General features: G+C 40.1%; 1 protein-coding gene across 2 annotated transcripts in view; it reads left to right on the top strand.

Moving 5' to 3' along the window:
* Positions 1–25,268, top strand: part of slit3 (slit homolog 3 (Drosophila)) — a 194,085-nt gene that overhangs the window by 165,274 nt on the left and 3,543 nt on the right. For both annotated transcript variants that reach the window (XM_088431401.1, XM_088431403.1), the window contains 10 exons: positions 1,419–1,516; positions 5,538–5,677; positions 8,199–8,292; positions 8,887–9,024; positions 9,443–9,683; positions 12,240–12,370; positions 23,150–23,304; positions 23,475–23,626; positions 24,265–24,422; positions 25,019–25,224. In XM_088431401.1, the coding sequence (XP_088287527.1) occupies positions 1,419–1,516; positions 5,538–5,677; positions 8,199–8,292; positions 8,887–9,024; positions 9,443–9,683; positions 12,240–12,370; positions 23,150–23,304; positions 23,475–23,626; positions 24,265–24,422; positions 25,019–25,224 (1,513 nt within the window). The remainder of the gene's footprint in view (positions 1–1,418; positions 1,517–5,537; positions 5,678–8,198; positions 8,293–8,886; positions 9,025–9,442; positions 9,684–12,239; positions 12,371–23,149; positions 23,305–23,474; positions 23,627–24,264; positions 24,423–25,018; positions 25,225–25,268) is intronic.

The raw sequence follows: 25,268 nt of genomic DNA, 5'->3' as shown, positions 1-25,268 counted from the left end.
GAAAAGCCAGGGTTGCCTCTATTGAGGACACTAGGACTTAGTTGGGTAGCTCCAATGAGTCAAACGAAGAGCAAAAGCAAATGTCCATTAAATGGACGCAAAAGAATGAGATGGGTCCCTGAAAATGATATCACAGGCTCAGGTAAGAACCAATCACGGCTCCTCTTCGGAATGTCACATGGCCGTAAGCTAGCAAGTTAGCAGGATAATGCACAAAACTTATGGATGATTACATTTGGACCCCGGGTCAAATTGACCCAGGATGTTATTACTATTTCCAAAAATAAATGTAATGAACAGCTATAAATTAATTATTGCCTTTGTTACTTTGTAACATAAACTTTGTAACATTTGTTTAACATAAAAAAATGAGTTTTTGACAATTTTGGAGAATTAAACACAACTGTGGGTCATAATGACCCAGAAGCCTTATTGCTGTGGATGAAATGTGAACGTAAAAAAAAAGAAAAGGATTTGCGTGGTTTATTGCTGTTCATGAGAAATGAAAATACATCACTGGTTTAAATTAAATATTGGAATAAAATGTTCCCGGGTCAAAGTGACCCAGGATCTTTTTACTATTACAAAGAAAGAAATGCCCAAGTATAAATAAGTCGTGCATTTGTTGCTTTATGAGTGTGTTTCCTCTTAAGAAAAAAAAAGTCTTTGACAATTTTGTATAATTAAACACATCTCTGGGTCATAATGACCCAGATATATTATTGTTTTTTTTTTTGTGAGAAATGGACATAAAACCCTGGTTATAAAAAAGAAATAATGGTTTTGGGTGACGGGTCAAAGTGACCCAGGGACATTATTGTTGTTGATGAGAAACGAATGTAAAACACCGGTTTGAATGAAATACTGAGTTTGGTTGACTAAATACAATCCGGGTCAAAGTGACCCGGGGACATGATTGCTTTTCCTTGCAAACAAACATAACAGGAACTAACTGAGCTGGCAATTAAAGATGTTGATGACTAATAATTTGCGGGAATTTTTAACGATGAAAGAAAGTAAAAACGTGTAACAATCAAAGACAAATGTCCACGACGGTGGACACAAATGAATCAACTGTGTCTCGGGAGGACATAATTAGACGCAGGTGCCGAATAAGATGACTTTTCAGCCTCCAATTTACTGGCCCACGAAAAGACGTGAAAGAGATTCCGACTTTTACAGATCTTCTATGAATGCACCTCTTTTCAAAACGAGGACAAAGGCCCTTGTCAAAGTCACAGACTGGAAAATGTTACGTCTGGCTGCTGGGACAATCTTAATTAAAAGTTGTCACGGAGAAGAAAAAAAATTCATCCGTGTGAGAGAAGAATAGCAAATAATGACGAGAGAATAGAAGAAGATGGTGATGTCATCATTAAAGTTTTGATATCTTGTTTTTTTTTTTATCTGTCTTGCAGGGTCAGGATTGCGAAACAGCCATTAATGCATGCATTAGCTTCCCCTGCCTGAATGGAGGGACGTGTCATCTTCAGCCGGGTCTGGAAGACCACTTCAGGTACCAACTGATTTCTTTGCACGAAATAGCATAAATGCTTTCTAAATGCACTCTTAATTTTTTTCCGAAAAATGAAAATTGCATCCAAAAACCAAGTGAGAATTCTGACTTAAAATTTAGACATCAAAAAAACTTTAGGAATTCTGAGAAGTCTTAGTTTTGAGAATAGAGTTTAGTGAGAATTCTGGCTTTATTTTGAGAATTCTTATTTGATTTTCAGAATTCTTATTTTATCTTGAAAATGTTGTCTTTTTTCAGCGAGAGTTTTGATGCCTCGAAAATCTGAAAAATTCTTGTTTTCAGAATTCTGGGGTATATGACTTTATTTTCAGAAATCTGTAGATTTTCAGACTATAGTCTCGAAATTTCTGCATTCTGGGTAGTCAGTATTCCCGAAAATTGTTAGAATTTGGACTTCAGAGTCGGATTTCTGACTTCTCATTTTCAGAATTCTCATTTTAGCCAGAACTGGGTGAAATATTCACAATGTCTGCATTCTTAGTCGGAATTCTGAAAATGATGTGAGAATTTCGATTTTCTGACCATTCTAAATTTTGACTCGGACTCCTCACAGAATTCCGACTTCTCGAATTTATCACTAAAATGGGAATTCTGGCTGCAATACGCTTTTGCATTCTTAGTGGTCGAAGTTCTGAAATAATGTTAGAATTCTGTTTTCAAATTTCTGACTTGTAAAAATCCCCAGAGGATTATTTCTTTCTTCAATCACAAAATTCTGACTTGAAAATAAGAAATCTGCCTTCTCAGAACGATGATTACTTGACAGCGTCGCAATTTTGAGAATTGGGTGAGAATTCTAGATCCAAACTTGGAACCCTGCCAACTTTTTCTTCAACTTTTTCGTCCTCTTCCGTATAAGTTTGAACAGACGGAATTCCCTAAAAAACGAAAACAGTGCCAACTCCGAAAAGTAAGGCATGTATTCCGATACCTTTTGGCCCCTTTGAGCGGCGCGTCACTCAGGACGGCGGCGAACTTTGACCTCGTGACGTGTTTTATTGTCTGCGAGCGGGAGTGCGAAGAAACAGATGTGAAGAGCTCCCCTGGAGCCCCCGACCTCCAAAATGTCCTCCCGCTTCTGTCCATCGTCTCCGTCGGGCTGACGCACGTAAATCCGTCAACGCCGCCTTTATTCGGCGATCCGCGTCGGGTTTTCGGACGCTCGAACACATCGTCCGCCCCCGACGAAGAGCTTTTCTGGACTTAAAGAATGGAAATATAATCTGCCTCCGACTGGTCACTTTATTAGGTACACCTGCACCGTGGAAGGAGAGCCAAATCCATGGCTGGAAAAGAAATGAGATTTTCCAAAGATAAATGCTGGGCCCAGGGATGCGGCCGAAGGGACTGAGATTGATGGGCGGAGCCACAGCGGGAGGCGGATGACGCTCGGAACAAAATCGAAAACGGGAAAGGCGTCGAACGGCGGATTTTAGTTCACTTTAGAGAAAATTGCAGGCCACAGATGGATTTTTTTTTTTAAATAGCTGTGAACGTGAAGGGACTTTAGGAGTCAAGATTTTAGATTTGAAGACTCTCTGGAGGTTTCGGCATGCCCCGACATTTTTCAAGTTAAGAGCAAATAAGTTGGAACATGAATTGCATTACAGATTCCTTTGCAAAAAGTCTCTTAATAGTAAATTGTTGTGAAATGTATGTAATTGTAACTGTAATTTGTTGTCAATGCTGTGACAGGAACAGCACATTTCATCTTGTCGAATTAAGAGTAAATGAACTGGAACATGATTTTTTATGCAAAATGGCTGCCTTTAAATTGTACTTAAACTTTCTCAGATGTATGTCAAAGTAATTGAGCAAATATCAGCACATTCAGTTTGTTTTCAATGCTGTGACAGGAACAGCACATTACGTCTTGTCAAATTAAGAGCAAATGAACCGGAACATGAATTCTTTTGCAAAATGGCTGCCTTTAAATTGTAGTTGAATGTTCTTAGATCTACGTCAAGGTAATTGAGCAAATATCAGCAAATCCATTTTGTTTTCAATGCTGTGACAGGAACGGCACATTTCGTCTTGTCAAATTAAGAGCAAATGAACTGGAACATGAATTCTTTTGCAAAATGGCTGCCTTTAAATTGTAGTTAAAACAAGCGTACTCCCGCGTAAAAGTGCCAGGCGTGAATCCATCGGCGTGCGCATTTGCACTGCAGCATCCCGAGCGCCGTCTCCTTCTTTCCAATGCCCCTCCGTGTCAAACGAGACGAAGACGAGTGTCCTCTGCGTCCGCCCTTTGGCCTTTGAAAGGTTTCAATATGCACGTGGCCTTTAGCGGCCCCGAGCGCTAATGATAGCCCGGCTCCTTTTACCCTTTTACAGATGCTAGCGGCGCAGGTAGACGCCGGCGTCCTCCGTGGCCGACCTCTGTGACATTTTGACATGTTTTACAATCCTTTGGGGGTCGTTTCCAGGCGTGGCCCAAAAAATACATAAAAAGCCGTAATGGCCATGTTAATTAAAGACGGTAAAAATCCAATTAGACAGGAAAATTTGATTATGGCGCCGGCCGCTTAACTGTGGATGATGGGCCGTAAATGGCCTACGGGCCGTAGTTTGGACACCACTGCCTAGGTCTCATTTAGGGATCTGATTTAGGGATACACATATTTTTAAATTCTTAAATGTTTCTGCTGTAACTGTGCTGTTATCCCTTCCCATCCGTTTTCCTGTAGTCTCACGGAGTGCCGCGGTTATATTAGCATCGCCTGGAACTCTCATGAGAGTAAAGCCTGTAGCTAACCAAACATGCTAACTCTTGAAATTCCAATTTATTACAAAAGAAAATTAGGTAAGAGAGGTAAGAGTCTCTCTCACATCGTGTGTGAGTTTAATAAGGGAGATGGGCACCCCTACAAGACGCGTGATTGGCTCCCAGCATGATCATCGACCAACGCGGGCAGGAGTAGCTACATCAGAGCGGGAATAGATTACAACAGTTAAAGCGCAACGTTGCTTCATGTTCCAATTGATTTGCTTTCAATTTGAAAAGGAACCATGTACTTTTCCTGTCACATCATCAAAGTGGATTTGCTGATACCTGCAGGAACCTTTTTAAAACCTTGCAGAGCGCTTAAAGTGCCTCACGTACCCCCAGTGTTACTTGTACTTAGATGCTGGTGAAAAATTGGCTTTTAAAGAGTGTAGGTGTGTGTGAGTGTGTGTGTGTGTGTGTGTGTAGGCAGTTGTGAAGTGGCTCTCGCTCGCTTGGGGATGACCTTGCTTGTAAAAGTCGTTTTCATCTAATAAAAAAAGTAGTCGACTTGACGAAGTGTGAGAGACAAATACAAGGATGGCGAGAGAAGAAGGTGGACAAGCCGCTGAGTGCAGCCGCGGTCAAGAAAACGCCAGTGCCGTGTGTGTGTGTGTGTGTGTGTGTGTGTGTTTGAGGGCGATTAACAGAGATGCCAGGGGGTGGAAAACAAGTTGCAGACATCAAGAAAATGAAAAGTTGTTGTCTTTTCTCGTTTATTTTTTCTTGCGCTTTTTTGTTTGCTTATTTTTTTCTTGCATGCTCTTTTTTATTGTGTGCTTTTCTTGCTTGCTTTGTTTTCAAGTATTTTTTCATGTGCAGTTTTTATTTTTTATTTTCTCTGGTATGATCTTTTCTTTATCGTATGTTTTTTTGTTTGTTTGCTTTTTCTGCGTGCTTATCTTTGGTGCTTCTTTTTTCTTGCGTGCGTTTTTTATTGTGTGCTTTTCTTGCTTGCTTTGTTTTCTAGTATTTTTTTATGTTCTTTTTTATTTTTTATTTTCTCTGGTATGATCTTTTCTTTATCGCATGCTTTTTTATTTGTTTGCTTTTTTCTCGCGTGCTTATCTTTGGTGCTTCCTTTTTCCTGCGTGTATTTTGTATTATGTGCTTTTTTTCCTTCGTTTTTTCTGATGAAAACTCAAACTTAAATACAATGAATGCAGTCATTCCTAATATCAAGAGATGTTCAATCACTATCTCCATGACGACGATGTGGTTTTTGCGGCGCAGCTGCGTGTGCCCGGCGGGTTTCGAGGGCCAACGCTGCGAGGTCAACCCGGACGACTGCGAAGACAACGACTGCGAGAACAACGCCACCTGCGTGGACGGGGTCAACAACTACACTTGCGTCTGCCCGCCCAATTACACAGGTAGGCGGATCAGGGGCGGGGCTACCTGGTGTGGGGTGACCCTATTGGCACTGGGAATTTTTTTGGTGTCTGAATTTCTTGCCCATTTTACTTGCTCGCTTTATTGGATGCGTTAAAAGATGTTTTACTTTTCCAAAAAAAAAAAAATGGTTCCTGATTTAATAAATCTTGGCACCACATTTATGGTGGTATCGCTAGGCGTATTTTATTCAACGGCTCCAAAAGATGACCTCATCTGTTTTATTTTTCCGTCTGTTAGTAATGACAATGCCCATCAGCACTAAAGTCACTATAATCTGCCTCTTGCGTCTTGCGTTAAATTAAGAGCAAATTAATTGGAACAGGAATTCTTTTGCTTATATTTTGTTCATGTTAAATTAAGAGCAAATTAATTGGAACAGGAATTCTTTTGCTTTTATTTTGTTAAGTCTTTTAAGAGTACGTTGTAGTAAAATGTTTTTAGATGTACGTCAGCGTAATTGAGGGCCTTACAATACAGTACATTTATCTTTTCAAATTCGGAACAAATTAATTGGAACATGAAGCAACTCATTACATCTTTGTTTTGTTTTTTAGGCATTTTATTTTCATATTTTATACCGATGTGTACTGGCAGGATTAAAGAATATGATTTGGATCAGGTGATCCTTTTCATGCTCAATAAAATACACCCTAGAAATACCACTACAAATCCTCACACAGTGCAGGCACTGCACTGTAATTTTTTTTTTGTTTTAATCCCACCGCTTCGCGGGTAATTGGCTGAGAAAATATTTCACATGGGGTACATAATTGAAAAAAAAAAAAAGGCCAAGCCATGTCATAGCGTCGTCAAGCTAATAAGAAGCGTAGCGCTACACCGAGCCAAATAAGTGAGTGACGACAAGGTCACCCGGACCGTTTCCCTCTGGAGAGTCCCCGCGCAAGTGCTTACCGCTACAAAAACGGCCATTTCCACTTTTTGCCGGCTGGCGAGTCGGTAATGGACAGCCGCTCCACGGTGACCCCGACGCTGCTCCTGAAGGAAGTCTGGGGGTCGCGGAAAAAGGGAGAAAACATAAAAATGTCAGAGGAGGAAAGATGTGTGAGAGGCGCTGAGAGAGGGAGGGAGACTCGAGTCATGAAAACTGCTGACTGAGCAATTAAGTTTTTTTTTTTTACTTCAAGAACCACACGTCGTGTCATTACGTTCGTTGGCATGGAGAAGACCCTGAGCTTGCCAGTGGTCCACGCAAACGTGGTCCAATCATCAGGTGTCATTTCGAGAGCTCGCTTACCAACTCAATCATCTCCGGCCAAGCCGGATTTGACTTACGGTGCAAAGTTCAGTGTGCGGACTATTGGATTTTTTTCAAATCAATGATTCCGTTGAATAATCAAGATTTAAAAACATGCCATCAGTGTTTGTGGTGTTATGTTACAAATTATGGAAATTCCTTGGATTTTTTTTTTTTTTTTTATGGTATCATAAAATAATCAATGGGAAAAAAATTCCAGGATTTGATTAAAAAAAACATAAAATGTCTAAATGCAAAAATTCGGACATTTATGCGTGATTGCAGTTGCGCGTACGAGATTTTCTGGACAAAAATAATCATTGTCCAAATTTTGGACCATATAAAACCATTTACATTTTTTGAGATGCATTTTAATAGGATTTATGACATTGATTTTCGTGCAATTTTTGCAACATTCCATTGAGCGGCGATCAAACTATGTCCGCAAACAGAAAATTCTTTGTTGACTTGTTTCACCTGGAGACAGTAGGTGGCGGTAGAGACCAGTTTATGAGTGTCATCATCACCAGACCATACCAAATTTTCCATTTTTTTGTGGGTGTTGATAAATTTAACCTACATATGTATGGATCGAACTGATGCCACTGAACAACTTGAGTGGTTCAGGAAAAAAAATATTCATAAATAACTCGAATTATTTCACCATTAAAAGCATTTAAAAAATCCGGCAAAAATTGTGTGCAAACTTTAGAACCATTATTTGTATTGGTCCACAAAAAAATTACCAAACGAGTCTCCTCTTTTGGATCATAGAAGAGATCTGTTTTCAAAAAGAAATAGCATATGCATATATTGTATGTGTGTATATATTATATGAGTTACTAGTTTTCAAGACTTGGCCATAATACGCATTTCAAACTAGATGCATGTTAATATAAAGTCACATTTTTCTGTTGCTTCCAGAGTGTAATTTACCCGTGAGGCCGTAAAGAGAAAAGACAGACATGGTGGGAGTTAGAGGGGGGGGGCGTCGGGATTGGATTAAAGCAGGCACACAATGAAGACGAGACTTTTAATGGCGTCGGAACGAGATGGAGGCGCATAAATTAGACCTTTTTTCTGCCTCCCCTTTGATTTATGCCCCGCTTTAATGTTAACAGATGTTGTAAAGCTTACACGGATCGACCTTAATCCCTCATATCGCATGGCAAATGTTTGTCCATGCGATATTTTTCTCATCGGCGCGATGATGAGGTCATAATTCTCCCCGTGGCTGTCACCAGGTGACCTTTGCGAGGAGGTGCTGGATCCCTGCCTCCCCGGTTTCGACCCCTGCGAGCACGATTCCAAGTGTGTCCACGTCGGTCGCAGTTACAGGTGAGTGACGGGCGGAGGGACGAAAAAGTCCCGGCGGGTAAAAAAATATCCGATCGGTTCATCCTTGAGTCAAAGTCGGCGCGAAAATTGAAGAAAACTCTCTTGGGGCGTTAGAGGAAATGGGAAATATCCCAATTTAGCTCTTTGCGTTATTGGAAAAGAAAAACCTCGATTTGCCAGTGCTATGTCTATGTAAATATGGGCGCTGCCATTGAAAGATTGACTTCCATTCTTCAGTTGCGTTTGCATGTAGGTAAGAGCGTGGAAACACTGCCATCCAATGGTCACAGTTGGCACTACAGTGCTCAATCAGCTTATATTAGGTAAACACTACTCAAGGGGGTCAGCGCGTCTCCATTAAAAAATGACCAGAATTTTATCGTTTATTATTATTACTACTATTTTAAAAGACGGGCATTCTCGTCCATGGCACTGAAGAGTTGCGAAAGCTTGGAGCTGCCCTAAACACGTTTTCAATTTTTTACTTGTGATCTTATGGGAAAAATGCTATGTTTTTAGCATATACCCTGTTAGTACATTTTAATGTATATGATTGTATTTAAAAGTAAAACCCGTTGAACTCAATTTGTGCAGATGCGAGTGTCTGCCCGGCTACGTGGGCCATTTCTGCGAGCAGGACTACAACGACTGTCTGGAGAACAAGTGTCAGCACGGCGCCGAGTGCGTGGACGCCGTCAACGGCTACACGTGCGTGTGCAAGGAGGGCTTCAGGTGAGAGATTCGGCGCCATATTTTGTTACTTTTGGGGGTTTTGTGAAGTAAAACTGATCTCATTTCTTTCCTGCCGTTGGTCATTTTAATGTCAGTTTTTATGTAATAATAATAATAATAATAATATTAACAATATAACCAAGATGCTAACTCATAATGCAAAAACCAGTCCACATGCTAGCATCTATTACGGGGTGTCACAAAAGAAATTTGCAAAACAGAATTGAGAAGCACTGGGTTAAAGCAAGAAACATTTGAACACCAATTGTGCAGCAACACATGTAGACGGTCAGAATTAAAAAAATATTCATCGCCCTTTTAAAACTGTTTTTGTCTAATTTCATCGCAATTTAAAAAAGTGTTGCGTGCGTGTGTGTGATTGCGTGTCATTTTCAACAAAGTGTTTGTTATTTTCCAGCGGCTTGTTCTGCGAGAACCCCCCGCCCATGATTTTGCTGCAGACCAGCCCCTGCGACCAGAGCGATTGCCAAAACGGCGCCCAGTGCCTGCTGGCGGCCGGCGAGCCCGTCTGCCGCTGCATGCCCGGTTTCTACGGCAACAAGTGCGATAAGATGGCCACCGTCCACTTCCTGGGCCGAGAGGCCTACGTGGAGCTCCCGGGCGCCAAGCTCCGCCCCAATGTTCACATTTCTTTCCAGGTATACTTTTTTTTGTTTTATATATATATATATATATATATATATATATATATATATATATTCATGAAATTGAAATTGGAATATTTATCATCTCATAATTACAGTATTTTGACTTTTGAAGACTTTTGCACTATGACAGTCCAGGCTAAGCCAATCATCAAAGTCATTTCAAGGCTTGCAAATGCCATATGTTTGCTGCTAGCGCCACCCGCTGGTTTCTGGATGTCAACACAAAAATTTCTTTCGCATCCCGTTTGGGAGTTGCCGTTGAAACAATTACTGCAAAAATCAGGGAAATGCATGACATTGGGTTTTCAATATGTATATGGACAGTATTTCCAATTTTGAATGGCAGTAAATGAGCCTGACATGGGCTAAAATTGACACCTATAGGGTGTAACTCTCAATCTCCCGCTTGCAAGCGTTTAGAAGGCACGGCAGCATGGCATATTGAAAGTCGTCATGTTTTGACAATCTGCAAGATTTCAGCCTCCTCTGTTTATTTTTTTATTCTTTTCCTTTGATATAACACATCAATATCACAACAATGTGCCTGAGCCTAACTTCAAGCGAAATATAAATTCAAAACTATTCCGTCAGCGCGAGTCCTAACCCTTAAAAAGAGGTCTGAACTTGTGGGAACCACCAAAATCAACCCCATAAGTACAAGATGTTCCCACGAAGACAATAAATTCCGGTATTCGGTCCCCTTCATGTAGCAAAAACTCGATGTTCCCTCTCACACACACAAATCGACTCTGGACTATTCCGGGCACGTGAAAACGAAATCCCAACAGACGTATTTTGCTCACGGAAAGCGTCAAAAAGACTTGTGTGGAACACCTGCACCGACCGACGTGCGCTTCCACCTTCCCGCCAGCAGCTTTTCACTTTTCAATGCCAAAGCTGTTAAATCCGCATCAAAAGTCCTCCGCCGTGAGAGGGAAGGAGGGGGGAGCACCAAAAAAAAAAAAAAAAACCTCAAGTGCATCGACAGCCCTTCATAAATCACTCCACTGTTCTCTCGCTCTCTTTTTCTCGTTATCGTCCCACCTTTGTTCATATCTCTATTTTTTCTCTCTGTCTTCCTTCCAGCAGCTTGTTAGCAGCTGCGGACTTGGCCCGGCTCCACGTTTAAGCTGCAGTGTTAAGTGTTTGCCCCCCCAACCCCCCCCGTAGCCCGTAGCCGCATGCCCACCTGTTAGCGGCGCAATGTTCCCGCCGGACGTGACAGCCCAAATTGTAGTGCGGCCAGGGGAATTTCGGTTATTTATATTTTTTAACCTATTTAAGTCTTGCGGAGGTTTTCACTATCGATCATTTAGAAAGGAGCATTACCGTAATTCCTCAAATATAAAAGCTACTTTTTTCCCAAAAATGAAGGCCAAACGTACGGGTGCGTCTTATAAACAGTAATTTTGTTATTACACACCATTTGAGGAGAGTTTATCCGTCAGCCGCATAAGCCGAGATTTGACGCATTTGCATTTTTATATCGTCCGTGTTCTTATTTACCGTAATTTCTGCACTATAACGTCGGATTATAAAGCACACCTTCAATGAATGGCCCTTATTGTCAAAAGTTTTTCACATCTAAGGTGCACTGTATTATATAGCGCATAGAATAGAAGCCACAGTAGTGATTGTATTGTGCATCCGCTAGATGGAGTTGCGCTAGAGGGAATGTCAACAAAATAATCAGATAAGTGAGTAAAACTATCAGAAATTAAGAATAAAGTTGATTTGTGGAAAGTGCTGTCTTGATTACATTAACCCTTGTGGCATCATGTTACAAATTATGATTTTTTTTTTATGATATCATAAAAGAATCCATTCAAACATGTAGTATATCAAAATGCAACGATTCTGACGTTTCTATGTGATTGCAGGTGAGAGATTTTGTGCGCAAAAATACTTATTGTCCAAAATTTGGACCATATAAAACCATGAAAATTAACCATTTTTAGATGCATTTTAAAAGAATTTATGACAGTGATTTTCCTGCGATTTTTGCAACATTCCGTTGAGCAGCGGTCAAACTATCAGCAAACAAAATCCTTTGTTGACTTGCGTTTCACCTCAAGACAGTAGGTGGCAGTAGAGACCAATTAATGGCTATGTTTTATCATCCCACAGACTACAAAGACAAAACATACCATTTTTCAATTTTTTTGTGGGTATTAATAAACCGAACCTACAAAATGTATGGAGATGTATAAATATATGAAAAACTCCACAATAAATGTTAACAATACGCAAAAAAACCAACACTTTTCCCACATTATGGAGCAAAATTCACGAGGGATCAGAGAGTCACTTGTTTATCTCCACGCGGGAGGTTTTGGGGGCCTTTCATCTGCGAGGCAGCCGCGTAATTTGGAGTGTTTCTTTCTATTTGTGCACACTGGAACATTATTGACCCAAATGATCTCAGCGGCCGTACATTATCGAGCGGTTTGTCCTGTCACACGCGGCAGATTTTCTGCGCCGCGCTGACGGAATAATACATGAGCGACCGGAAAGATGTGTAAATGGCGTCGTGTGTTTCCCCCTAAGGTGGCCACCGACAAAGACAACGGTATTTTGTTGTATAAGGAGGATCACGACCCTCTGGCTGTGGAACTGTACCAGGGGCACATACGACTCATCTACGACATGGCGAGCTATCCTCCCACCACGGTGTACAGGTAGCGTACACGCTGTTGTTTACCACCTGAAACGCCAAAAATTCTCCTCTAATTGTCTTATACACAAGTGTGTCTTTGTATTTGGGGATTTACGGTAATTGTCATATTATTGTTAAATACAGCGATCCCTCCGACTTCGCCGTCTCAGTACTTTGCGGGTTTTTCCGGGAAAAATTAAAAATATTTCAAAATAAAAAATAAAAAAAATAAAAAAAACGCGCAAAAATTGAAAAAAGCAAAAAAGTACATTATATAGTTTTGTATTCATCAATTAACGAAGTAATATTAGTTAATAACTATGTTAAGAATTCTTCAAGCGTTAGAGTTTGTGACGTTTGTTATCTTGTTTTGAAATGCATGCTTTTAATTTGTCGGGGCGCGCTGCATTTGCGTTTCCTGTTTTACGTTCTCTGTGCATTCAGCTCATTCGGCTCGTTACGGTGACGTAGCGAATGACAACGAAAGCTCATATTTATAGTTTATTATCATTTATGTTGATAACGCACGCTACTGCCTATGTTTAGTAAGCCATGAGTGTTTATTCTGTTTATGTGTTCGTTTTAGAGTTAGTAGTTGTTGTTAGTTGTTGCTAACCCGCTAATGTCGGCTAAAAATACAGTCAATTCATAGATTAAGTGTTTATATGTTAGTTGACTGACTTTAACGTTATTGTTGATTTATTATTCAACAGATACTACATGATACACCATACATAAGCCAAAATAAACGTGACGTTCAACGTGATGACTTGCGTACCCTTTCACCGGAGTCTTGGTGCAGAAAACCAGTCCTGAGAACAAATTCTCAACAAATTAGTTATTTAATGAATATACAATCATATTAATAAGGATAATTTTGTTAAATAACAGGAGAAAGGAAATAAAATACGCAAAAAATACAAAAAAAAAAAGGATTTTATGGTTACTGCGGCTATATTGGGGTGTACGTAGAAATCTAGGAACTGATACACTACTTCGCGGGTTTCAGACATTAACAGCGAAGTAGGGGGGTCACTGTAAATGTTGCTTCGTGGCCTTGGATAATGGTGTCAAAACAAAGCTCCGCAAAATGATCAAATTGCTCCTCAAATTAAGTGGACGATTGGCAAAACTGCTCCGCAAAAGGAAACAAGCCTTGAACTCGTGTACTCAAGGTCACAATTTCAATCGGGGTTTCGCCGCGGACCTTTTCGCAGCCGCCGATTCGGCCGGGCGCGCTAATCCATCTCCTGATTCTTCCCAGCTCACATCCAGACTCCCAGATTCATATCGCAGCACTTCCCTTTATAAACAAACACTAACCCCCCCCCCCCGAAATTCCGCCGTAATCCCGACGAGACGGTCGCGGGCCGGGGAGAAGGTAACAAAAGTCTTTGGAGGTGAGACTTCAAACGGGCCGCACAACAGACCTCATTCATGTGCGCTAGCCCACCTTAAGCCTTCGGATATTCCATCAAAAGATACCTTGGCTTTTTCGTCGAATTTGATATTCCGCGGTAAATTTTGCTAACGGAGATGATAATCCACGATAACAGATCTACGCTTACTAAGGTGACTCAACATAAAAACAGACTGAAATAGTTTTGGAGATGTTTGGAAAGTTGAAAATATGCACAATTGGAGAGTAGGGGAAGAAATGCGGTCTTTGGTTAGAAAACCGTACGCCAGATTCAAATTGAGACGATTATTTCCCGATGATTAGCAAGCGTAGGCTATCAAATTAGCCGGAGGGACGTCAACAATTGATTTTCATCGCCGCTAATCATCCAGCTTTAAACAAAAGAAAGATTTGAAACCAAACCCCACGTAAAAATCAAGTAAGCCGTCTAGTCGGGCTTTTATATAATCGGACACTTTTTGGGAAACCACCAAAGGCCTTGGGGAACATTTTGTTTCTCTTACGCAAACCGCCATCGTACCTTAAGAAAAATAATCGATCCAAAGCAAGCAGGCTTGATTGTCAGCGCGTTTCTCTCTCGGAGAGAAGCGTTACATCCTTGCTAATTGATTGTTTACTTCTCAAACTTAATGACGTAACACTTATACGGTATTTTTCCAAACCATATATTGATTACAGGTGTCTATTTCCGTACTTAACCAATTTAAGAGCTCACCTTAAAAAGGTAAATTCTCATACATACGGTCAGCAAAAAATGGAACATACCCAATAATCTCCGAATGGTTTATCGCTCCCAATTTACGTACCGTACGTAATAGATAATATGATTATATGATTATTTTAACGCTGGATTGTCTTACTGCTGAGCTAAACCAAAAATACTTGGTATTTTCCAAACCATACCGGGAACCGTATCAGTAGATATGGTCTCTTTCTTACGCATAGAGTCGGCAAAAATGGGAACATACCAAGTATGGTTTATCGCTCCCAATGTACGTACCGTACGTAATATATAATGTAGCTAAACCAAAAATACTTGGTATTTTCCAAACCATACCGGGGAACCGTATCAGTAGATATGGTCTCACGCATACAGTCGCAAAAACGGGAACATACCAAGTAATCTTTGAATGGTTTATCGCTCCCAATGTACGTACCGCACGTAATATATAATGTAGCTAAATCAAAAATACTTGGTATTTTCCAAACCATACCGGGAACCGTATCAGTAGATATGGTCTCACGCATACAGTCGCAAAAACGAGAACATACCAAGTAATCTTTGAATGGTTTATCGCTCCCAATGTACGTACCGTACGTAATATATAATATTCTATGATTATTTTAACGCTAGATTGTCTTATTGCTCAGATTAGCTAAACCAAAAATACTTGGTATTTTCCAAACCATACCGGGAACCGTATCAGTAGATATGGTCTCTTTCTTACGTATAGAGTCGGCAAAAATGGGAACATACCAAGTAATCTTTGAATGGTTTATCGCTCCCAATCTACGTACCGTACGTAATATATAATGTAGCTAAACCAAAAATACTTGGTATTTTCCAAACCATACCGGGAACCGTATCAGTAGATATGGTCTCTTTCTTACGTATAGAGTCGGCAAAAATGGGAACATACCAAGTAATCTTTGAATGGTTTATCGCTCCCAATGTACGTACCGCACGTAATATATAATGTAGCTAAATCAAAAATACTTGGTATTTTCCAAACCATACCGGGAACCGTATCAGTAGATATGGTCTCTTTCTTACGCATACCGTCGGCAAAAATGGGAACGTACCAAGTAATCTTCGAATGGTTTATCGCTCCCGATGTACGTACCGTACGTAATATATAATGTAGCTAAACCAAAAATACTTGGTATTTTCCAAACCATACCGGGAACCGTATCAGTAGATATGGTCTCCATGCAAACCGTACGGAATATATACGTACGGTTCGTATGCCTTCGCTGTGTTAGTGGGAAATCGTGAATAATGATAATAATAAAGGCGTTTATTTGTGCCTTATGGTACGGAAAATACGGTACACGGCGTTCGACGAAGGGCAGATTTTTCCAGATGGAGGTCCTACTTTGTAGAGCGCACGATTACAGCCAGTTTTATTCAACGTTTATTTTTCTAGCCATAAAAGTGCAGTCACCTTACGTTAACCGGGATGACAATTTATTACTTTTTTTTTTTTGGCAGCACAAGTCAAAATCATCCAACCGTTTTCCGTCAGCTTATTCCGTTCAAGGTCACGGCGGGGGGTTGGAGCCCATCGCAGCTGAGTTTGTGCAATGAGCGTCAAGTCAGTCAATCATTTTGTTCAAAGTTCAACAATTTGCAGCTATTGGCAAAATCGGCGCAAACCGATAAAGCAGATGGACGGGAATACTTCTTAGTGTGGGATCCCGTTGACGCGAATTGTAACAGTCGAGGTTTTTATGGACGAAACGCTAATGTGCGTTTCGTGGGGGATGCGCCTGATGAAAAATGCCAAATCAAGATGCAAACGCTCATCGGAAAGTTGAGGCGTAAAAAAAAAATGCCCATTTGGCATATAACGAGCTCCTTTCGATTTTTTTTTTTTTGCAATTAATTTGCTCTTCATTTAAAAAGAGGGCTGTGTCGTTCCTGTGGTGGCATTAAAAAGGATTAGAATACATTAAAATGAACAAAATAAATGCATAGAAAGTTTTTCAATGACACCATAATGCAAAATAGCAACAAATTGCTTCATGTTCCAATTAATGTGCTCTTAAATTGAAAAGAATGCGACTTTTCTTGTCATAGCTTTTTAGAATACATTAAAATGAACAAAATAAATGCATAGAAAGTTTTTCAATGACACCATAATGCAAAATAGCAACAAATTGCTTCATGTTCCAATTAATGTGCTCTTAAATTGAAAAGAATGCTACTTTTCTTGTCATAGCTTTTTAGAATACATTAAAATGAACAAAATAAATGCATCAAAAGTTTTTCAATGACACGATAATGCAAAATAGCAACAAATGGCTTCATGTTCCAATTAATGTGCTCTTAAATTGAAAAGAATACTACTGGACTTGTCATAGCCTTTTAGAATACATTAAAATGAACAAAATAAATGCATAGAAAGTTTTTCAATGGCACGATAACGCAAAATAGCAACATATTGCTTCATGTTCCAATTAATGTGATCTTAAATTGAAAAGAATACTACTGGACTTGTCATAGCCTTTTAGAATACATTAAAATGAACAAAATAAATGCATAGAAAGGTTTTCAATGGCACGATAACGCAAAATAGCAACAAATGGCTTCATGTTCCAATTAATGTGCTCTTAAATTGAAAATAATTCTACTGGACTTGTCATAGCATTAAAAAAGGCAAAGTTAAGGCATACCAAGTTCTTGCAAATGTCACTCTAACACAATTCAGCGATAAGTTGCTTCATGCTCCAATTTTTTTGCTCTTAGTTTGAAAGGGGAAAATGTGCTGTTCCTCTCTTAGCATTACACTGCATTAGATTTGATTAAACCTAAGAAAATTTAGGTATACTTTATTATACTACAGCAAAATTTAACATCAAGTTGCTTCATGTTCCAGTTTATTTGCTCTTAATTTGAGAGGGACATTTTCCTGTTCCTCTCACTGAAATAAAATGCTTTGGATTACATTACAATGTAACATCACAAGAGCATGCAACGTTTTGCAAAAATCACCACAGCAAAATGTAACCAAGTTGCTGCATGTTCCAGTTTATTTGCTCTTAATTTGAGAGGGACATTTTACCATTCCTCTCACTGAAATAAAATGCTTTGGATTACATTACAATGTAACATCACAAGGACATGCAACGTTTTGCAAAAATCACCACAGCAAAATGTAACCAAGTTGCTGCATGTTCCAGTTTATTTGCTCTTAATTTGAGAGGGACATTTTACCGTTCCTCTCACTGAAATAAAATGCTTTGGATACATTACAACGTAACATCACAGGGCGTACAACGTTTTGCAAACAATAAGCAATAAGCAGCAAAGCGAGCAAAGCAGCCGTGCCGTCTGGGCGACAACTCATCGCGGTTACCACGGTAATGCCGGGACGGGCTGGCGTGCCTGTTCCGTGTCACGTTAATCAGCTCGGGCTGCTCGCGCGCGCGCGCACACACACACGCACGGCGACTGGCTTGTACGTACAGGCAAGACAAACAAGCGTTGCATCAACATTGGCTGTTTTTTCATAAATAAGCAACAAATCCAGGCCAGGAAAATAACAGCGCCTCCTAATTAGATTGAACAGTGTAAGTGGAGCTAATCCAAATATATATTTTGCGAGGCTGCTTGAGATAAAGTCAATTATTTGTAATGACATCTGGCTTGAGAGTAATTCGTTTTGGATTTTAAGGAGCCGCTTTTTTTTTTCCACCCGTTTGTGTAAGTTTGTGAAGTGTGCGTGTGTGTGTATTTTCTCCGGTGCGTTTTTAGTAAATTGCCTAACGAGCCGTTTTTTTGTATTTTTTTTCAGCCAAGTAAGCCTTAACCGCAAAGCATCTTGGGATGGGAAAGCAAAGACTTAAATTTGCCACGTCATCCGCGTCTGATTTAATAAACTTTGCGGGTTGTGTAACATCTCACTCTAACAGCAAATGGCTTCATGTTCCAATTCATTTTCTCTTCATTCGAAAAGATACCATGCTCCTTGTAGCATTCAAATAGATCAGATAAAATAGATTAAAATTGAACGAGATAAAGCGTGCAACGTTTCGTAAAGGAGTCACTGTAACACCATTGAGCAAGGTTACTTCATTTTCCAAATAATTAGCTCTTAATTTGTAAAGAAAACTCCTGTTCCTGTCAGCGCATTGAAAAGACAAAGTGATGCAACATTTCACAAAAGAATCACAATTATGCTCCAAATAATTAGCTCTACATTTGAAAGGAAAAAGTATCCTTCTTGACACAGCATTTTTGATTAAATTAGAATAAAACGAAACTAAAACTAAAAAAATAAAAGCATACAATAAAAAAATCTAATAAAAACTAAATTGAAAAACAAAATATACAATGTGGCAAACAAGTCACTTTAATGCAATTTGGGAAGAAGCTGCCTCATGTTCCAATTCATTTGCTCTTAATTTGAAAAGAAAGCTGTAGCTGTTCCTAGCACTGCATTAAAAAAACATTCATTTAGATGTTTTTTTTTTTTTTTTATTAGAATTGGATTAGATCACGCACGCTCCTGTTTGTCTATTTGAAAACAAAACAAAAAATATGAAATTTTGGTTTGGAAAGATAAGCGCATGGATTCTGACCGATGGAAAAAGGCCAATCGAATGAGCGCGGCGAGTTCTCGGAGGCTTTCGCGTTATTAAGTTACACAGTGGCTAATGCGACGCACATAGACGCCTGCTTTGTCTCTCAGAAAAAGGCTCAACGAGGTCGAATTTTTTTTTTTTTTTTTTTGCAGGAAGTCATCTGTCATTGTTGATGTAACGCATGAGCGTCTCCATAATCCAAGTAACACCCTGAACCAATTATAGATGAGGATAAATTGGGCAAAATGGGTTTAAACGTGTGTTTGTGTTGCGGTTAACGCGGGTCGACACCATGACGTGTACATGGGTGTGTTGAGAGGAGGGAAAAAAAAAAAGAATAACATAGTTCGTGTCGGAACTATTTTTGCCGGACTTTGTAGTTTGTTTGACTTCTCCGACACTGACACAAGTATGTGCTTTGTACGGCCGCTAGCGATCGCGCCGCGACGCTTTTAGCCGTGCGGTTTGTTTGCTTGGCTGATCCAACGCGGATGCGGACCAAAAATCCGGGACGCCCTGGACTGGTCGCCGGCTGATCGGAGACAAACACGCATCCGCAAAATTTGGGAGTCTGAAAGGAAAATTTTAAAATTTTCACAGAGGATAAAGAATATATGCACGCGATTGAGGTTATTATAAAATAGCATTTTTCACAGAGGATAAAGAATATATGCATGCGATTGAGGTTATTATAAAATAGCATTTTTCACAGAGGATAAAGAATATATGCACGTGATTGAGCTAATTATAAAATTGCATTTTTCACAGAGGATAAAGAATATATGCACGTGATTGAGGGTATTATAAAATAGCATTTTTCACAGAGGATAAAGAATATATGCACATGATTGCGGTTATTATAGCATTTTTCACAGAGGATAAAGAATATATGCATGTAATCTTGGTTATTATAAAATAGCATTTTTCACAGAGGATAAAGAATATATGCACGTGATTGAGGTTATTATAAAATAGCATTTTTCACAGAGGATAAAGAATATATGCATGTGATTGAGGGTATTATAAAATAGCGTTTTTCACAGAGGATAAAGAATATATGCACGTGATTGAGGGTATTATAAAATAGCAGTTTTCACAGAGGATAAAGAATATATGCATGTAATCTAGGTTATTATAAAATAGCATTTTTTTCAGAGGATAAAGAATATATGCACGTGATTGAGCTAATAATAAAATAGCATTTTTCACAGAGGATAAAGAATACATGCATGTGATTGAGGTTATTATGTCATGTCATTCCACTTGAGGTTATTATAAAATAGCATATTTCACAGAGGATAAAGAATATATGCATGTAATCTAGGTTATGATAAAATAGCATTTTTCACAGAGGATAAAGAATATATGCACGCGATTGAGGTTATTATAAAATAGCATTTTTCACAGAGGATAAAGAATATATGCACGCGATTGAGGTTATTATAAAATAGCATTTTTCACAGAGTATAAAGAATATATGCACGTGATTGAGGTTATTATAAAATAGCGTTTTTCACAGAGGATAAAGAATATATGCACGTGATTGAGGGTATTATAAAATAGCAGTTTTCACAGAGGATAAAGAATATATGCACATGATTGAGGTTATTATAGCATTTTTCACAGAGGATAAAGAATATATGCATGTGATTGAAATTATGTCAACATGTCACTCCACTTGAGGTTATTCTAAAATAGCGTTTTTCACAGAGGATAAAGAATATATGCATGTGATTGAGGGTATTATAAAAAAGCATTTTTCACAGAGGATAAAGAATATATGCATGTAATCTAGGTTATTATAAAATAGCATTTTCTCAGAGGATAAAGAATATATGCACGTGATTGAGCTAATAATAAAATAGCATATTTCACAGAGGATAAAGAATATATGCATGTAATCTAGGTTATTATAAAATAGCATTTTTCTCAGAGGATAAAGAATATAAGTGCAAATATTTGTTGTTTAAAGGCTTGTAAATCGGCAAAACGACGCTAATTATGACGTAAATGGATTTCCGATTATGCGTTAGCGTTAAGCTAGTCTGGCCATCCCTAAGGAAATGGATGTTTTGCGCTCAAAATATCTATATATTCGGCAGACTAGAAACGTTTGTAATCCGAACAACGTATAAACTTGTCAATCAAATTTAATGCGAGGCTCCTAAGCTACTTAGCTAACACAACAAAAGCTACGTTTTTGCGTCCACTTAGTTTTTGGATTTTTCATAGTAAAACCGAAGCCCCGATCCCCTGATTTTCTTTCAACAACCCCCCCGCCCCCTCGCCTTCCTCTCAGCCGTGCCAAACCACTGTCTCTCTGCCTGGCTGGCTGGCTGGCTGTCACCCCTCCAGCGAAAACCACTTAGCGGGGGTGAACCTCAATTCCTCACACACGGGGTGCAAAAGGTCATGGAGGTTTTTTTTTTCTGAGGATGCCGCGCGTCTCTCAAAATTGTTTAATTCGGATTGAGAGCAAAAAAAACGTCAGTTTGAAATTTGGCTCCGAGTAGTCCTTGCTCGCAGTTAAAAATCAGCAGGGGTCTTTTTTTATGACTTCGCGTCTGGATTTATAGAGGGTTTAAAAGTCTACACACCCCTGTTAAAATGCTAGGTTTTATGCCTCGAAAAAAAACAGGGAAATCACTGAGGAGGGGAAAGTCAAAATGAGTTAGCGTGCTGATGTTCCGAACTATTCAAACACATTAAAACTCTTGTTTCATGAGTCAACACACACGCGTTTTAATTTGCGATTCCGACTTGGATATCTTGTGTAACGTCATCTGTTTTGTTTTCAGCTCGTCCACTGAAAAATGATTTCTTAACAAAAGTGGGCATCCGTAGATAACAGCAGTCACTTTAGTTGCTTCGTGTTTCAATTAATTTTCTCTTAGTTTGAAAAGAACACGTGGTCTTCCTGTTACGGTAATAAGCGCCATTAAAGTAGAAAAAAATACGGACAAAATGGTATGCTATAAATCAGATTATCAATAAGTCGCATCATGTTCCAATTAATTTGCTCTTCACTTGAAAAGTGACATGTATTTGAGTCAAGGCGTCAGTTTTTTTTTTTTTTTTGCAGGACCCATCGGGTTTTCTACTGGCGCTGACTGCTCTTTTAAAATTGTTCACAGTTTCCCCATCCTTGACCATAGCCCCAGGTCCACCGCAATAACATTTGTTTATTTGGGGAGGTGAGGGTTTGTTTCCGAGGGGAGAGCAAGGGTCTCAGGGAGGAGGATTGGGCAGCAAAACAGGCCAAACTGATTTACTAGAAAATATTGCGTTGTTGCCCTCTGGTGGCATCTTGGTGCGGTGTCAAGCATCAATGTTGAAGTGAGGGAGGAAATTTGTGTGGTTGCTTCTTAGCTTTGTGTGTGTGTGTGTGTGTGTGTGTATATATATATATATATATATATATATATATATATATATATATATATATATATATATATATATATATATATATATATATTTTTTTTTTTTTTATTTCAACATGGCTAATTTATATTTATAATTTTTTATATAACTTATTTTTAATATTTGTTATTTTTATTATGTATTACTTTTGGTTTATTATTTTAATGCTTTCATTTATTTTGTTTAATTCATTAATTAATCCTTTATCTATCCATATCTCATGTATTTATCTAATCCTGAATAATTCATTTAGTACCACGTTTCAGACCCTTTTTTGGAAGAAATTTATACATAATTAAGCACCAGAAATGGAATATCTGTACTCTTATTTAATGACATCAAAATGTGTCTTTGGAATTGAACGTTTAGTCTTAAGTGCTTTGCTGCCACCTTGTGGCATGTAAAGGTAACTCGACTTTGTTTTTGTTTGGGCATTAATTGACATTTGAGGTTAGTGGGGGATTCCTTTCCTCTTCTTTTTTATTGAACTTGTCGGTCGATTTGCAAACAAAGCAAAGAGTAAACGCCGGGCCCGAAAATGTTTAACGTATGTTTCGCGTCCGGCAATTTCCTCCTCTCTCGTCTCGAATTCGGCGGTAATTTGTCATAATTGGAAGCAGACTAAAGCCCGCCCCTCTTCTGTTTTTCCGCCAGCGTGGAGTCTGTCAACGACGGTCTTTTCCACACGGTGGAGCTGTTGATTCAGAACCACTCGCTCAGCCTGGTGGTGGACAACGGCGCCCCCAAGAGCCTGGGCAAGCTGGCGCGCCAACCCTCCGTGGACCACAACACGCAGCTTTACGTCGGAGGTACGCGCGCACGCCTAGAAAAACATTTGCAGAAAACCGCGTGCGTTTTGTGGCGCCCAGACGTCGGCCGCGACGCGAGCCGAGCCGCGCGCCCGCTTCCGAGGACGCGGCGAAGACGAGACTCTTCCCTCCCGAGTGAGATTTGTTTTTTCGCGTGCGGCGGCGTCCAGGCGCGCCCTACCAGGTGCCGGCCGCCGGGTTCCGCAACGGTCCCGATCGATCGCCTCAGTCCTTCAACGGCTGCGTCCATAACGTTCAAATCAACGGGGAGAAGCAGGACCTGAGCCGCCGGGTCACGGGAGGCCGACCGGTCGAGGGAAAGGTAGGATTGCCGCGTCGCGGTTCCTTGTTCGATTCCCGGCGAAATGCGCAACAGAAATAGACAACTAGGGATGTTTGATAATACTTTTTCGCACGATACCGGAACTGGTACTCAACTCAAGTAGTACATGTACCAAGTACCAGACGCGGGTAACTTATATTTTTTTTTTTTCGCTGGTCCAGCATTCACTAAAGCCCCCACCCCGGACCAGTTTTATGATCGATAACTAAAAATGCCAAAGAAGAAGTTAGGAAATATGTTAATTTTGTGAAAATCGAAGAAAAATTCAATTCAATACTTAAATTAAATTAATTTAAATTCAATATTTGAATACGTAAATCTTTCTTGAACCCTTTGCAGGAGGATCTTGTTTAAATTTCTTTTTTAAATACTCATGAGCAAGATTTGTTTGGTTTTGGAGTCAGACGCGTTAAAAACCACTCCTGTGTCACCCTCTAGTGGCTACTTACGTTAATTACACCTACTGCCCCCTAACGGAGAAACGATTCTGCCTGTCGCTTCATTTCACTAGCTAGCGTATATAACAAATGAACAATGATAATATTATTTCTAGTAAATAAACTATTTTTTGTCCCGATGGAGTGAAATTGGACCATTTTCTTTTGTCCTTCCCGCAGGGCGATGGCGTCCTGGTGGGCTGCCACTCATGCAGCGTTTGCGCGCAGGGGACGTGCAGAGAGGGCGGCGAGATGGGCGTCACCTGTCAGTGCCCGCCGGGACGCAGCGGGACTTTGTGCGAACAGGCCGCCGCGCCCAATCCTTGCCAGGGCAGCAGGTGGGCACACAAATCCAGCGGTGCCGCTACTTTCAAAATTAATTGTTGTAACTCTTGTTGCGCTTTTTTACATGTAAATAGCCGAATCTGTTACACGCCCGCCAAAGAAACACTTAAATCCTCTAAATCAATCATATAAATCGTAACGGTTGACAATATGAATGCAGTTCATTTGTTCGCCTTGAGGTGGTGCCGTTGTGTCGGCGGTGTGGTCACAGAATTTTGTATAGTTCGTTTTATTTGTATGTTTTCATTTTATATTTATTTACAAGTTCACAGGAGTAACAATATTTTTGGCTAGTTTTGAGCATGTACGGTTACTTAAGTCTACTTTAAGGTCATGCGAAGGACTGTCTGTTTATGCTAACGCGCTAACGACGCCAACGTCAGGTGTGTCGTCACGCTAGCTAGCCAGTGATTCGAGAGGAAGTGTTTAGTGGTTCATATACAGCAGCCAAAATGCTATATATTTGTTTCTATGTGGGGTGTCAAACATACGGCCCGCGGGCCGGTTCCGGCCCGCAAACGGGTTCAATCCGGCCTGCGAGATGACTTTATAAAACCGGGCTGAATTTTTTTGACTTTGTGATTAACAGATGTGTTCACGGATCGTGCGTGGCCAAGGGGGCGTCGTACAGCTGCGAGTGCGACGAGGGCTACCAGGGCCAGCTGTGCGAGCGGCAGCAGGAGCCCGCCGCCTGCAGGGGGCAGCGCTGCGGCCACGGCGAGTGCGCGCTCTCCGAAGGCGGCCAGCCCGTCTGCAACTGTCTGCCCGGCTATGCCGGGCCCACCTGTGAATCCGGTGAGCACCCATGAGTCTTTTCAATTAGAAGTCACGAAACTATA

This window comes from Hippichthys cyanospilos, chromosome 13 (assembly GCF_059441005.1).
Source record: "Hippichthys cyanospilos isolate Australia breed blue-spotted pipefish chromosome 13, RoL_Hcya_1.0, whole genome shotgun sequence".
Lineage (NCBI taxonomy): Eukaryota > Metazoa > Chordata > Actinopteri > Syngnathiformes > Syngnathidae > Hippichthys > Hippichthys cyanospilos.
This window is presented reverse-complemented; position numbering and strand designations above follow the sequence as displayed.